Source organism: Setaria viridis, chromosome 1 (genome assembly GCF_005286985.2).
Source record: "Setaria viridis chromosome 1, Setaria_viridis_v4.0, whole genome shotgun sequence".
NCBI classification, from domain to species: Eukaryota; Viridiplantae; Streptophyta; class Magnoliopsida; order Poales; family Poaceae; genus Setaria; species Setaria viridis.
Window position 1 is genome coordinate 33,510,284 of NC_048263.2, and position 14,821 is coordinate 33,525,104.

The window sequence follows — 14,821 nt, forward strand, 5'->3', positions numbered from 1 at the left end:
TGCCATGAGCAACACCAAAACCGTCGTAGCCTGTCGTTGTCATGATCTAAGGAAGAGGGGATGTCATGATCTAAGGAAGAGGGGAGATGTTGAAGATGGGGGCTCTTATCTAGCGCACGGAAGTTGGATCAGCTTCCGGCCCACCAGCGGCCCATCTCCACCGGTTTCTTCTTCCCCAGCCTCCTCTCGCCCCACCGCCGCCTCCACCACTAAGGTCAGCGGCTGGCGCGCCGCCACGCCTCCCACCCACTGTCTACCGCCGCCCATTCTAATCCGATGACCCTCGCCACCCCCACCGCCTCACCTTCTGCTGCGCTCGAATCGCCACCACCGCCCCTCAGCCTTCTCCTCTAAGCCCGACGGCCATTGGAGCCCCCCCTCCGAAACCCAAAACCTAACCACCACCGTCTCGACCACCACCGGCGGCGACTCGCCATCGGCTGCTCCCGTCCACACCACACCACTTCGACTCTTCCACCCCCAGTGGCGACCCCACCGAGAGCGGCGTTGTGTGTGAAGAGAGTAGAGAGAGAGTGGGAGAGTGCGCGGACGGAGAAGATGGAGATCGTGCGGCCATGACTGACCGCACTAATCTCAAACATCAGAAGCTATTTAGCTTCCTGGGCTTTGGAAGCCATATAGAAATTAAACGGCGGTTGAAAACAGCTAAAGCAAGGGGCTCCGCATGCAAGTGCCGAAGCTTGAAAGCGGGTCCAAAGGCATTCATGACGTATAAAATGTTCAAATTGCGAGGACACACATCTTATCTCAACCTCTGTAATGATAACATTTTATAACAAGCAATTCCATAATGGCATGAATACCCTTTGTTAAACGAATTGCAAGATACAAATGCACATGGGTATCAGCTTCGTAGACGCGAGAGAAACAATGGAGAAAAGAGCATGTGTGTCACTCAGTGTGGTTTGGGCCCAAAGAACCGAGATGAAGGCAATTTTACAAAGCCGTCTCTGTCACTCGGTAAATGATCTGGTTCCATTGGGCTTGGTCATCCACCCTTTTTCCCGCCGTTTCAGTCACGAGTCACGACACGTGCACACACGTCGGATACACAAGATCCCCGCATCTGGTTGGTGGTTGGATCACATCGCATCCATCTCATGTCTAACAGAACTTCAATCTGAACAGAGTACAGCACCTACCATTCTGCAAGCTGCAGCAGCGCGACACCCACGCTGATGCCAAGACTAGTGGGGCTTGTGAAACAGGATGATTTATCTCCCTGTTTAATTTCCATAATAATAACTGGAAGCAGCTTTTATACCGGAAAGATCCCTTTGTTGCTATTGCTAAGATCACATGAAGGCCCAGTAGACAGCAAAAAGAAAGCGATAGCTCGACGTTAAACTTTTTTTTTTTCGTTTTTCTTCCGTGTTCACGTCACATCTCCCGCCTCTCCGACCCCCATCATTCATTGGAATCTGAAAAATAGAAAGTATCGTCACCTTTTCTTTCTATCTTTTGGATGGCTCTCTCGTTATTTATGCATGTTTTCCATGCAGGAGTATTGATTTATATTCATGTCATAATTTTGGACATGGACATCCTTATCGTGTGCATGAACCACGACAAGTGTTGTCTCTGATCTGGATCAAATTATCAACTCCAACTTAGGGGCAAGTACATTGATGTCGTCTAATAGATGGTCTCATGCATTGACACGTAATCTTGAGATGATTCAACAGGTAACTCGTACAATGGGTTGTCCTATAAGTTGTCTGATAGTGGTATATAATTTCTTAATTTGTGCATAAGAAAAATAAAATATTATGAGTTGTATGGCAACAATAACTCGTACAATGGTTGTTAAGTTATCTCGTAATCCTACAATTTAGCTCATGAGGTGGTTGTTTCACGAAGCAACGACCTCTTTCTCTCTCCTCGCTCTCTCTCCTCCACATCATCAAAAATCCTACGTGGCACTGCATGAGACGACCTATAAGACCGCTGACGTGTAGCAATGTACTTCCTTAGGTGGCACAGGTGCACTGCACAGCAGCGCAACAAATCCCAGCCCACCTCGCGACCACGCCTGGTCCCACTCTCACTTCCAGACGGGCCCCACCCATCGCGATGAGACAATAGTATGTTCTGTCTGCCAGGCAGGCCCCGCCGGGACGGATCCCCCTCCCCCGCTTCTTCTACCGAAATCGTCGCTTCCGACGCCCCAGAGCCGCGCGGCGCCGGTGACCTTCCTTCCCCGGGTCCTCCTACTGAGCCGACGTCCCCCGCCGCAGCCCCGCCGTCGGATGCGACGGCGACGGAGACGGCGTCAATGGCGTCCTCCTCCGCCACCGAGCCCGGCACCCGCCTTTCGGATCGAGGTACGCTGCCGGGGCCTGATTCTGTCCTCGTCCGTTGACAATTCAGCAATTATTTGCCTCGATTTGGTGCGTCGCTGTGCTTATGGGGGGTTTTGATCTGGCCGTCCGGTGGCTTCTTCTGCTCAGTGAGGAGGTCGTCGCTGGGGCTCAGATTCATGGTGCTCCTGATGCACGTGCTCTTCGTCGGCGCCGTCTTCTTCCTCGATCCGACTCTCGACTGGCGAATCCATGAGGAGCCGTGGTGATTTGCACTTGACATCCCCTGAATTTTTCTCATGCTTGCTCGGTTAAGTCTAAATCAGGATGCCACGTCGTTTTTTGCTTGGTGTGGAGAAGCATGGTTCTAGCTCTAGGTTGTCACATCACTATATGATTTTAGTTGCCTAGCACTATTCTAACTATCTTCAGAAGATTTTAAACTTACCTGATTTGAGGGGGAACTAGCTTTTGGGTGCTTAGGCAAGTGGTTCTGCATCTGATCATTGATGTAAGCTAACTTACTGGACCTAGATAACATGACTTTCTGGGTGGCATTTTGATTCAATAATTGCACATCGTCTTGCTACTTGTGCAAGTGTCATACTGTCTGTTCTGCTTAAAATTCATGGCCTATACTTGTTTAATAGCTGTTTTCCATCTCTATGCAGTATGTAGCATGTATTGCTCCTATTTATGTCTGCAAGTTGTGTTCTGACTCCTGAGTTTTGACAAAATGTGAAGTGGATATCCCTGCTCTATCTAAACCAAGGGTTTCTCTGTTCTTTTTCTCACATATCACTTTTCATTCCAGGTATATTGGGGTGTACGGAGTGCTTGTTCTGCTCACGCTAGTTCAGTACTTCTACACAGCTGGCTCATCTCCAGGGTAATTACCATTGTGTAGACTTTGTCCTCATCCTCCACTGGTGGAACGATATGTTGGTTAAGGAAATGAGAAAGTATTTAACTCTGTGTTTTATGTGCTCCTGTGTTATCAGGTATGTTGTTGATGTAATGAGAGCTGGTTCCTCAATGCATGCGACCTTCGTCAATACCGCTGCTCTTTCAAAGTAATGTCTTTAGTTTAGTACCATAGCACTGCACCTGGTAATTTGATCTCTCGGGCACCAGGAAAATGTGTGGGAGGCATGCATTGATATTTACACTTTCTTTTGCTCTCTTTTTGATGATTAAGAAAAGGCAGTCAAATTCAAGAAATGGAAACATAAGTTCCCCGACCAGCCGTGCTCAACTACAGAAACTTAGCACAATGACACCTTCATCGTCATGGGCGCAGATGGTTATGGATCTATATCCTCCAGGGTCAAGCAGCAGGTACGGCTCTGACTATTGAGAAGTTTCTCCTTTTCATTTGGGGCAACAATGTCTTTCTGAAGTGGTGCCATTTCTTTTTAATGTTTTTTTGTTCATTTTAGCTTTCTTGTATTGGACACATAGTAATATGTTTAATATTCATTCATTGTCTTTAGGGATTGGACTTGCACCTACTGCAGGGTTGTTCAGGTAATCTTTATCCTCAAGAGTTATGCACTGAATGTTCTGCAACTTTGACATGCAAGTGGGTATTGGTATAGTTGCATTGTGCACGAAGTGAGTTGGTGGCAGCCTGGCAGGAGCCATTTATCTTCATGTATTTGACTGAATTTTAAGAGTAACTATCTGTTCAGTACAACCTTTTTCAAAATTTACCAATTCTGTTCAAAACTTCTGTTCAAAGCTTTGTTCTTCACATCCTTGCTTGACTAGTTGTTTCTTTGTCAGTTTATGACATTCAAAGATCCATCTGATCGTGAAGGTTACTGTACATTAAGAATCCTCTAAAACTTAATGCTTTGTTGAGGATTTCCCAGTTTATAGCTGATTAGGCGGACACAGGACTTCACTCTTATGAAGTGAACTTCTGCTATCTTATTTGTTCAGAGCTGTTGTTCCAAAATGCCACTGCATCATGCTTAGAAAATTTCCCATGATTTGTTGCTGCTGATAGTCAAAGTTCAACTTTTGCTACCAACATCCTTTTGCAGCCACCTCGTACAAGGCACTGCCATGACTGCGATAAATGTGTCCTTCAATTCGATCATCACTGCATATGGCTTGGAACATGCATTGGCAAAAAGAATCATTGCCGTTTTTGGTGAGTTGTGTCTTTCCCTATATGTTCCGTCCACTTGCACATCAGTTGCGGTGTGCTGTGCTTGAGTATACACTACCATAACTTTTGCAGAAACACTGCATGCAAAGCATATTTGTTTGATTGGGCCATTGATGATCATTCTGAGGACCTTATTGTATCCACAGATATATCCCAGAAATTGAACAGTTCTTTGCAACAGAAAGCAAATATTGATCAGACCAATACTATGTAGTATTTATATTGTGTACCAATAGACAGATATCACTTGTATGCAACTGAGTACTTGAGAATCGGCAGCTCCCCATTTTGTGATATTTTCAGTTTTTCTTTTGTCTGTTTAAGAATGTGAAACTATTTGGCATGTGACCCTTGTCAGAAGACATTGCACAATGCTCCGTGTTGAATGTTCATATTGTTTGTTGTTGTGCTGTGCAATTACAGTATGATACTATTGTTGATCCTTCTCTTTGTTCTTATGGTTGTATAACAAACCTTTCCTAGGTGGTACATATTTGAAGAAACAATACTGTGTATCTGGACTGCTGCTCTCTACATCGAGTCATTACGTTTAGATGTGGACAAGGCCTGGTATGTTATGTTATACTCTTCAAAATTTTATAGGCTGCTCATATGTTGTGAATCTTATGCTTTTAGAACATCAAGTCTTTGTTTGTATGTTATTAATGAGCGCCCTGTTCATCATGGTTACAGGTGGAAGGACTTTGTTGGTGTAATATTGCTGGCAGTGTTGATATTTATCCTTATATTCCTACTGCTATTGTTGGGGTTTCATTCGTAAGTTTTCTCCATGTCTGATGTGTCTTGCAGTAATTAGGCTTTTATTTTTATTTTTACTAAATGTCCAAGTGCAGCTTCAAATTTACGTTTCTTTTCCTTGAGTCAGTAGGTCGAGAACAACTGCTCGCTCTTTCTACTGGAAAAAAGTTTAAAAACTTGTTAATTCAAACTTGGATGAACATTGCTGAAACTATTCACCGCAATACATGTAGAAGTGACAAACACAGGGGGGAAGAAAGCTACAAACAAAACAAAAGAAACAAAATGGAAACCCATGGCACATGAATTACAAGGCAGCAATAGAACTGATATCCCACAGATCCACTTCTTCCTGGCACATTTAGCTAGAATCTTACATACTTTTCATATTTGTATGACATGTTATGTAGCTCATGAACCCCAAATCAATAACACTTTGTATATAAATGCTTGTTGGCCTGATACATTTTGCAGGTACATTGCTCTAACAAATCAAACAACCTATGAAGTTGCCAGAAGGAAGCGCATATTCTACTTAAGGTATGTCACTATAAGAGCAGCTCGGTTTGTCATCAGTATAGTTTTTTTATCGTCGAGATAATAGCATAGTGTTGAAACAAGGCTGTATCACTTGCAGGGGAGTACCTGAAAGAGTTCATCCATTCAGTAAAGGCATATGCAGAAATCTCTACGACTTCTGCTGTTCCAGCCAGAAAGGATATATTCTGGAAGCTTTGCCCCCAGCTGAGGATCTGGAAGCTAGAGCTGCTCGTTACACATGCCGAGATGTCATTTGCTGCCGTTGCTGCTGATAGGCTGTGCCATAGGATTCTCTGCCCATCTAGCCAGTTCCTCAGTTCTTTGTTCAACAGTTCGCTAATGGAAGCAAATTTTAGTGACCTGCAGCCGTTAGATGCTCTCGGAGTTCATTATTTGTGCATAGCCATTTGTACATTTTCACTCAGAAAATGTGTGCCCTGAGATCCAGTTGCTCAGAGTTCATCTGTAATTCTCTATGTCCTTTCTTTCACATAGGTTTTCAGGACAGATAGAATTGGACTGTACTTGTGTCGAGATGTACATTCGAGGTGTGGTTTGTAGTTTCAGAATTTAGTCTACAAATCCTGAGCAGTTCTTGTTTGTGTTACCTTTTTTTTTTTGCAAGGTTTGCAGGAGCACTGCATTGTCATTTAAGAGGGGAAGAAAGCATGCGAGTTCTTACATCGACGATATTACATAAAACAAGATAACTCTAACACAAAGTAAAAATACATAACAGGAGACAACAATCATGGAATGGTTTGTGTTACTTGCCATCTGGTGTTTTCGTATATTATCTTCATAGTTCTCTTTTTCTTTTTTTGTAATTTTGTACCGATATGTGGGTGCAAGTACGCATAAGCACCATCTTCGGCGGCCGTGCCTTCAGCTTACCGCGGTTGCGGGAACAATTGTTGTAAACTTGTAAAATGCAATGGTGACTCTGCCGACCGACCTGAGCACACCACGACTCCACGAGCACGGGTTGCGCCCCTTATGCTCCGATCGACGCCCAGATGAGTTCACAACAAGTTTCAGAAATGATATCCAGCAAGTTTTAGTGAAGTGCCGTGCGTAGAGAAGCGACTTCTCGCAGTGCCATGTGGTACAGGAGAAACCTGTATGCCCATCAATGAGACAACCGGATTCTATTGGCTCTTTGATGTTCCGGCCACCACGGGTGGTATCGACTATCGACATGTGCCCCGGCACTGACGACGCAACTCGTTTGTCTTGGCACGAGAAGCAGCCGCTTTCCCTTTATGCGCCTTTTGCAGTTCTTGAAGTCCTAACCACGTCCTAATCTGCTTAATTGCGAGTAGCCGTTTAGCACGCCCCATGCACGTGCTCGCACATCGTATCGTGCCTTTTCGTGACGAACGGTTCTTTGGTGATGTCTCCAAACACGCGATAGCAAATCCAACTACTTTGCTAAAAGGCCTTATCACTGGGATGCTAACGTTTATGTGATGTTTACGGTGGTAGAGGGAGCAACACAATAGCGAGGAAAGTACTTGGTACTAGGTTTACCTCCACACTCCACAGGTACAGGACACGGGATCATAGTGGAGTTGGTTGCAGTTTGAGTTGAGCCGCCAACGGTTGCTGTGCAGTGCAGATTCATCTTGTTATTTCTTTCTCAGTTCCACTTTCTGTTTGTCCCTTCCCTGTGAGGCTATGACAAGAGAATGTGCAACTGGCACATTTGCAGCAAGAGTTCAGCGCCATTCCATGCTCTGTTATAGTATGTGGTAACGAAAGGGGTAAGATATGCTTAACAATCAGCTCCGCAGCCCTGGAGATTTTTTATCCACTGGACCATCATGTTGCGCCAAGACTAGATGCATTCACCCATGTGGTATTATCCAAAAGACACTGAACAGTGACGTGCCTCATTGCTGTATAGTAGTGTATACTGAAACTGATGGAAGACATGAGCTCCGGTTCATCTGCTCCAAAGTTTAGCCTACACTGATGGTATTGGGGTCTGCTTCTTCAACTGATCAAAAGATATTGTGCTAATCATTTAACAAGAAGCTGAAGCAAACCTTGTAGGATTTCAGTTCTCTCTCTTCTCGGATCCAGATGTGTGAAATTACCATCAAAGGACACGCCAATACTAACCGTCTTATTAATTCACAGTTCTTTGCCGAAAGCTATGGGGGGAATAGCAGTTGTGTATCTTTCTTTATTCGCTGCATCTAGTTCAGAAACTTGACGATTCACACTTGTCTTGCTTCAAGCCTTCAACTGCTTCCCCCCTTTCTCTTTGTCCCAGGCAGTTCTTTTGCTTTAGCACCTGCATTTTCGTCATGTCCATCCAGGTTGCACCTGGTACGAGGTCAGTTGGCGAACCTCCGAGTCGTCTAGTCCCAACTTCACAGCACCACGCTTTCCTCCATTAAAACATTGCAGCTTACGGTCAGCATGTCAGTAGACAGTAGTTAACACTGTCCCAATACATTCAACTCGTTTCTGGGAAGAATAATCGTGGTCTGCTAGCTGCACGCACAGCCATCCATTACTTTACTCCTGATTGCATCCGTCCACCTAATTCTTATACCAAGTTTTAATTCAGAGATCGATGGATGACATCAGAGAGATCAGAGATCTCAGCTTGCACCTCAAGAACTCTTCCACGGATCTTTATTCTCTTTGCATGTCAAACCTACAAACGTAAGCAAACTTGTCTCTGCCTGACTGAACTTTTTGTTAAGAACAAAAAGGAGGCACGTTCGTCTTAAACAAACTGACAGAGGATAGTGTGTCGAATTCTCGCGCTACGTGCTGCTTACCGGCCGGTCCTGATCAAACCCATGACTTTCAGTTAGACGAAGTCCACTTAGGGATGCCTGCTAGGTGAGGTTAAAGTCGCAGGCTTTACAGAAAGTCCTCACGGTCTCAACAAACATCCTTGAATTGACTACTTGGCGCTTGGCAGAAACGAAACTCGATCGACGACTGCCTAAATCCGCCGAGTTTGATCGAATTACAGACAAAAACCCGCACAGCTGACCGGATATCAGCCTGCTATGTCTTTGATTTGCCAAATCTCTTCGTAGACACGCTACACATAAATCACGAGGGAATTGAATCAACGCCGTTCCTTTTCAAATGGCAAGTAGCCTCTAGATATTCTCTCATTTTCGTCCAACCAAAACCGACACAGAGTATCTTGAGACCGCTCGCAAGTTGCACGAGTGCCTGTCTGTTTTCTTTGTGCTGAATGTTTCGAGAGGCCGGCCCTGCTTTGCTTGTCTGGCCAGGACGACGGTGGCAATGCAAGTTGGAGAATTAAGTAGTGGTTGTTAGCCACTGAGCTGAAATTCGTGCGTGCAAATCGTGACACCAAGGTTAGGTACACGGTACCTTATCCCGATCGTCGTCGCAGGCTCGCAGCGGCTATCTGCATCACGTCCTATTTTTTCTTATTTTCTGAGGTTGCAGCCTACAGGCGTTCATGCACACTACCATCAGATTCTTGCTCCGGCGTGTTCTGCGATTTTTTTTTCTCCCAGAAGACAACAGGAGGCACCTAACCTTCAGCGTGTGTCGTGGGATGTGCCAATTAGTAGATATAAACGTCGCGAGCTTCACCGGCTCACCGTGACCTCAGCTCGCCTCTGCACATGTTAGCCCATGCAGCAGGAGCGATAATGCATGCCGAGCTCTATCACTGGATGTATGTGTACGTCGGTGTGTGAGAAAATTCCGTCCTCCCCAATCTCCAGAGCAAGACAGGTGCACCGAACGCACGGCGGCTGAAGTTGTGGACGAACTCGTGGGGGTTTTCGCCTTCCAGTCGTCTGAACTCCGAACCGTCCGTCGTTCAAATCGAGTCGAAACAGTCGATTCAGTCAAGTCGTCAAGCCAGTGTCGGCGGCTAAGGGACGGCGAGGAAGCGAGCTCCTGTTCCTGCCGCTGCTAGCCAGTCAAGTGTGAAACGATCGATCGGCCATGGCGCCATCGGTCGACGTGGTTGGTTCCACGCACATATACCTTGGCAATTAACATGGTGCCAAGTCGAGCCACTGACGCTGACGAGTTTTGCAGACACGAGGGTATCAACCAATCACGTTAGATGGAGGCAATAGAGCGGTGTTCATGCGACTGTGCACGAATTTGGATCGCTGTCAGGTGGCGCATCAGCTACGGTTCTTCTTCGTTCACGGGCTCGGCTGCGACCGCGCGTTGTGGCTGGAATGCCGAAAAGATGCGCCGGGTCCCGCCTGCCTCCGGAATTGGAGAACAGGGGCCCCCACGAGTCAGTCCACGTGACCCCACCGAATTCCCTCCCAGTCCCACCGTGGCCCATCCCCCGCTCCGCCCGTCACGGAGCACGGAAAAGGTTCACTTCATCGAACGGACCAACCCCAGTCCGCACCCACCCCTGTACCTCTGGCAGCCGGGACCCGCCCCCACCCCAAAGCGGAGGGCTTCGGCCGCCACCACACCCAGTGAGCACGCGCCGAGCGTGACTGGCGTGGCGGCGGCGTCGTACAAGAACGAGTCAATTCCCTTGAACCGGTTAGTGTAGCTGGAAAAAGACGATTTTGCCCCTCACGGACCTGGGCCCACCTGTCAGCTCCTCTCAATCTCCTCTTCCTCTTTCCGCTCGGTCCAGAAGCTCCTCCCCACCGCCAGCCTTGGAGATCCTCCCCGGCGGCCCGTCCTCCGCCTAGCCCCGGAGCTCCTATCTGCTGCCCCGTCCTCCGCCGGCCCCGGCTCGCAGAAGAAGGGCCCTGCGGGGGCGTGCTGATCCCCAAGGGCGGGTGGGAGCTGGACGAGGCGGCGTGGCGCGAGGCCGCGGAGGAGGCCGGTGTGCTCCCCGTCAAAGCGCGATGTCAAGTCCACGTCGATCTCATCCCCCTTGGTCGCCTCCCCCGCGTCGGCACAGCATGGAACCGTCTCGATCTCATTCCCGCACCAGACGCTTTGTGTCCATGCCCCTCTCAGCAGCCGGTCAGCGTGCGCAGCTTCGTGAAGATTAGCTACGCGAGTTCCGGCCACCCCATCGTAGAGGCAGCAGTCACAGAAGATCAGAGAGGCGGCGACCAGGGAGCTCTGCTCCAGCATCTGCAGGTTGTGATGCTGCCGCAAATCTAGCGTGTTAGTATACTAATTGAACAAGCCATCAAATTAAGTTCCCTATAATCCAAATTGTCACCGCCTAAATCTAGTTTGTCGTCAAGGTCTGCGTGGAGGCATGCATGTCCTCCTGCAAGCCGCTGCCAGGAACAACCTCCTCAGGCGGGCAGCAAGCGGTGTCAAGCCTCGCTGCGGTCGGAGCCACCTTCGAAGGGCGGCAGCGCAGGCACGTGGCCGGGGACGAGCCGCGGGCACGAGCGAGTGCGAAGGCGGAGCAGGCTTGGCCGGAGCCACCTTCGGTGAGGAAGAGCGAGAAAGAGGGTAGAGGAGATTGAGATGAGCTGACAGGTGAGCTCAGGTCCGAGAGGGCAAAATTGCCATACTTAACGGTTCATAGATGGATAGATGGATGGAATGACATAATGGGATAGATGGATGGAATGGTATAGAGGGATAAATCAAAATTTCAATGGCACCTAGAAGTTCGTGAAAATCTATAGGACCTGTGGCACCGAGAGAGAATTGACTCTAGAAGAATCGGTCCAGCCTCCAGAAACCCTGACCGGTTCGTCACCGCTACGCTCCTTCCTCCCCCTCGCCCCCTTTTATATCCTCATGGCCGTGCGGCTGATCCATGCCTCCCAGTCCCCCGGCTGACGGCTTCCTCGAGCGTTCCATCCCATCCCGAATCCCACTCCGCCCTCCCTCCCTTTAAAAAACGTGCCCCCGCCGCTGCGCCGTCCGCACGTAGCCATCGCCCCATCGCTAGGGAATTGCAGTTGATCGATCGATCCATCCATCCGAGTAAGTAACGGCGGTGTGAGGGTCAGGATGGTGGCCGGGTTCCGCCGCACGATCTCGTTCCCGGCGCCCAAGTCGCCCACGCCGCCCAGCAACAAGTCCGCGGCGTACCGGGCCCGGTCGGCGAGCCTGCCGTGCCGGTTCCACCCGCTGGTGCTCCAGCTCGACGACGACGTCGCCGACCTGCGGGCGCTGGTGGGGCGCCTGCTGTCGGGGGCCTCCGCGGAGGCCGTGGCCGAGGGCGCGGAGCAGCTGGGCCGTGTCCTCGTCTCGCTCTCCGACCTGCTGCACCACCCGCAGGCGCAGGACCCGCTGCGCCGGCTGGGGCGGTCCCCGTTCGCGGAGCGGCTGCTGGACGACTTCCTCCGCCTCGCCGACGCGCACGGCAGCTTCCGGGACGCGCTCGTGTCGCTCGCCGCGCTCCAGGCCGAGGCCCGCGCCGCGCTGCGCCGGGAGGAGCCCGCCCGGCTCGCGTCGGCGGCGCGCGCGCTACGCCGGTCCGGCCGCGACCTCCCGCGGATCGCGTCCGCGGCGCGCACCGTGGCGGCGAAGGCGCCGCCTCCCCCGCCCGCCGACCTCCCCGCGGACGCCGCCGCCATCGCCGCCGCGGTCGTCGACGCGGCCGCCGCCGTGGCCTCGGCCTCCGCGGCGGTCTTCTCCGGGGTGTCCTGCCTCTCCGTCGCCGCCGCCACGGCGCGCGTCGAGGTCGAGCCCACGCCGTGCTGGATGCCCTCCCCCGCCAGGTTCGCCACGCCGTCCGCCACGCCGAGACACGTCGTCGTCACCACCAGGCCGGCCTCCCCCATGCCGCGCATCTGGTGGGTCGCCGACCTGATGCGGTGGATGTCGCGCGCGAAGCGCCGGTCAGCAAAGAGGCAGCACGCCGACGTCCACGGAGCCGAGTCCGCCGCCGCGGTATCCCAGCTGGACGCCGCCGTGGACCCGGACGAGCTGGAGCGGAAGGCAGCGTTCGAGCGACTGGACAACCTGGGACGGTGCATCGCGGACGTGGAGAGCAGCGGCGAGAAGGTGTTCAGAGCCCTCGTCAACACCAGAGTCTCCCTCCTCAACATCCTCAGCCCAGCCTTCTGATCCCCCCAACGAGCCCAAACTAAACCATCGGAACCCGGCAAACTCGATCAGATTCTGCGGGACATTGGATGGGATCTGTACATAGAAATGTGGCCGTATGAAATACGTTTTAGGGCGCTCCATTTTCTTTGTATCATAGAATTCAGAGTTGGAGCGCGAAGGCGCTTTTTCCAGAAAGAGAGAAAAAAAATGTTAAGTGCCATTCTCTGTTCATGAGCTTGCATTCTCCGTTTCAGTTGTGCCAGCCGATCTCTCCTCCCTGTATAGTTCTGAGACTGATCACTGGATCTCGGGCAGTTTCGCGGCTGCTCGTGGAGCAGGAAGCATGGTGCGCTGGAGGATCGAGTCTCGAGCGAGCGCGTGCGTACATGGGCAGGCGCGCGCCCTCTTTGAGTACGTCGTCATGCTTGTGCTTGTGAGGTCGAGGCGGCTGCCTCCCCGATCGTTGGTTGGGTTCGGTGAGGTCACGTGGACGGATCATGGACGGATGGCACTGGCCGATTCGATCGGGGTGTGGCGATCCGCACCAGGCTTTTTCCAGCGCGATCCGCAGCAACCATCAGAGAGGGGAGAGCGGAGGGTGCGATCGGTGATCAGTGATGGGATGCCGTAGGCGCCATTCGCGCCGGTCCGGCGCACTGGATTGGCCGTGGTGCCGTCGTGCCGATGATGGCGGTCAGGTGGTGCCGTGGTGGTGGCCCTGCTCTGCTCTGAGATGCCTGACCGTTTTCCGTTTTGTATGCGTGGCAGCTTCAGAGTGCGGAGGAATATCACGTTCGGCGCGTTCTTCCCATTAGATTACGACGGGACTCTGAATTCCAGTGCTGCCGCCGGCAAACGCGGCAGATTCCTGCCGTTCCTGTAAGAGGAACCGGCGCGGCTGCCGATTTCACGCAGGAGATTGATGGATGCCGAGGCCCGAGGTGCAATCTACCGATCCCCATGACAAAGAAACGAAGAGGACGTGAGCAGGGAGGAACGACTTGGAGAAGTGAAGAGTGAAGACAAGGGGGGGTGAGAATGACCTTCGTGGCAGCAACAGCGGCTCCGCTCCACCGAGTCAATTCGTCACTTCTGCAATGCCCATCTGAAAGTCTCGGGCTGATGACCTGAACAACGACTATTATCGTCGTCGTCGATCGAGGGTTAGTTCTGTTGGAGCGATCTTTTGACTTGGAATCAGCATATCTTCTTCATTCGCTATACTCGTTCTTTAATCCACCACCTAACCCACCTGCGAGGCTGCAATAATACTACAAAGTAGTGAGACCAAAATAAGCACATGAACAATGTAACGTGGTACAGCGAAAGGAAATGGGAATGCACGATGCAAGATCGTAATCAGGTGAAGCAAGAAATTAAGGATTTAAGATAGGCTATAAGCTGCAAAAAAGAAAGAAAGAAAGAAAGAAAGAAAAAAGAAAGAACATGAAACAACGCTGAGTGTGAGAGGAAGAAGTTCTTTCTTTTGGTAGATGTCTTCCTTGATTTTGAAGGCGATGTCATGCCATAAAGAATGGATTCTTCGGAAGATCCCTTCCGTTTCTCTCCTCCAACACGAAGATAGCGTATCTTAAGCAAAGACCAACCGAAAGGAAGTAGGAGCATATAAGCGCTCGCGTATGTATAACTGTGAGCCTTCCCCAGGTGATACCGTTGGGATAATCTGTCCGTTCCTTGAAGCAAGATTCTGGGTGAACTCATACTCCAACTGGGCGGTGACGGTCTCGATCCGTCACGTCCTAAAGCCGCCAGCGCGTTCTGTTCAACCTAGCATCGTTGTTGCGACTCGAAACCATGTCATGGATTTATAAATTTCCTGGAACGGCGGACCTCGTCGTCAAACAGACGGGCAACGTTCGTGCGCCATCCCAATTCGTCACCACACGCGTTGCAGTAACTAAAAATAAGGTTAGCGTTAGACTAGGTTTGGTGCCAGCTGAGCTGAGGCCATAAAATATGTCCAAGTTACAACCTCCCGTGCTCGGCCTTGGCAACTTGGTCTTGTTTATTTGGAGATGACATGAGCCGATGAGCGAGTTAA

General features: G+C 50.5%; 2 protein-coding genes across 3 annotated transcripts; both read left to right on the forward strand.

Annotated features, from left to right (window-relative positions):
• The first annotated feature begins 2,137 nt into the window (after positions 1-2,137).
• On the forward strand, positions 2,138-6,403 carry LOC117866236 (protein S-acyltransferase 10). Of its 2 annotated transcripts, none has more exons than XM_034750402.2 (11): positions 2,138-2,345; positions 2,472-2,586; positions 3,136-3,210; positions 3,323-3,394; positions 3,525-3,659; positions 3,815-3,848; positions 4,370-4,479; positions 4,981-5,067; positions 5,191-5,274; positions 5,731-5,796; positions 5,878-6,040. In XM_034750402.2, exons 1-11 carry the CDS (start codon positions 2,297-2,299, stop codon positions 5,903-5,905), a joined length of 855 nt encoding a protein of 284 aa, XP_034606293.1. In that variant the 5' UTR covers positions 2,138-2,296; the 3' UTR covers positions 5,906-6,040. The 2 variants fall into 2 exon arrangements, with proteins under 2 accessions (XP_034606293.1, XP_034606283.1); XM_034750392.2 differs by having other exon boundaries at positions 2,141-2,345; positions 5,894-6,403.
• A 4,917-nt stretch (positions 6,404-11,320) lies between these two features.
• LOC117856040 (uncharacterized) lies at positions 11,321-12,990 on the forward strand. Its single transcript, XM_072294455.1, has one exon. It carries the CDS (start codon positions 11,716-11,718, stop codon positions 12,775-12,777), a length of 1,062 nt encoding a protein of 353 aa, XP_072150556.1. The 5' UTR covers positions 11,321-11,715; the 3' UTR covers positions 12,778-12,990.
• Positions 12,991-14,821: the final 1,831 nt, after the last annotated feature.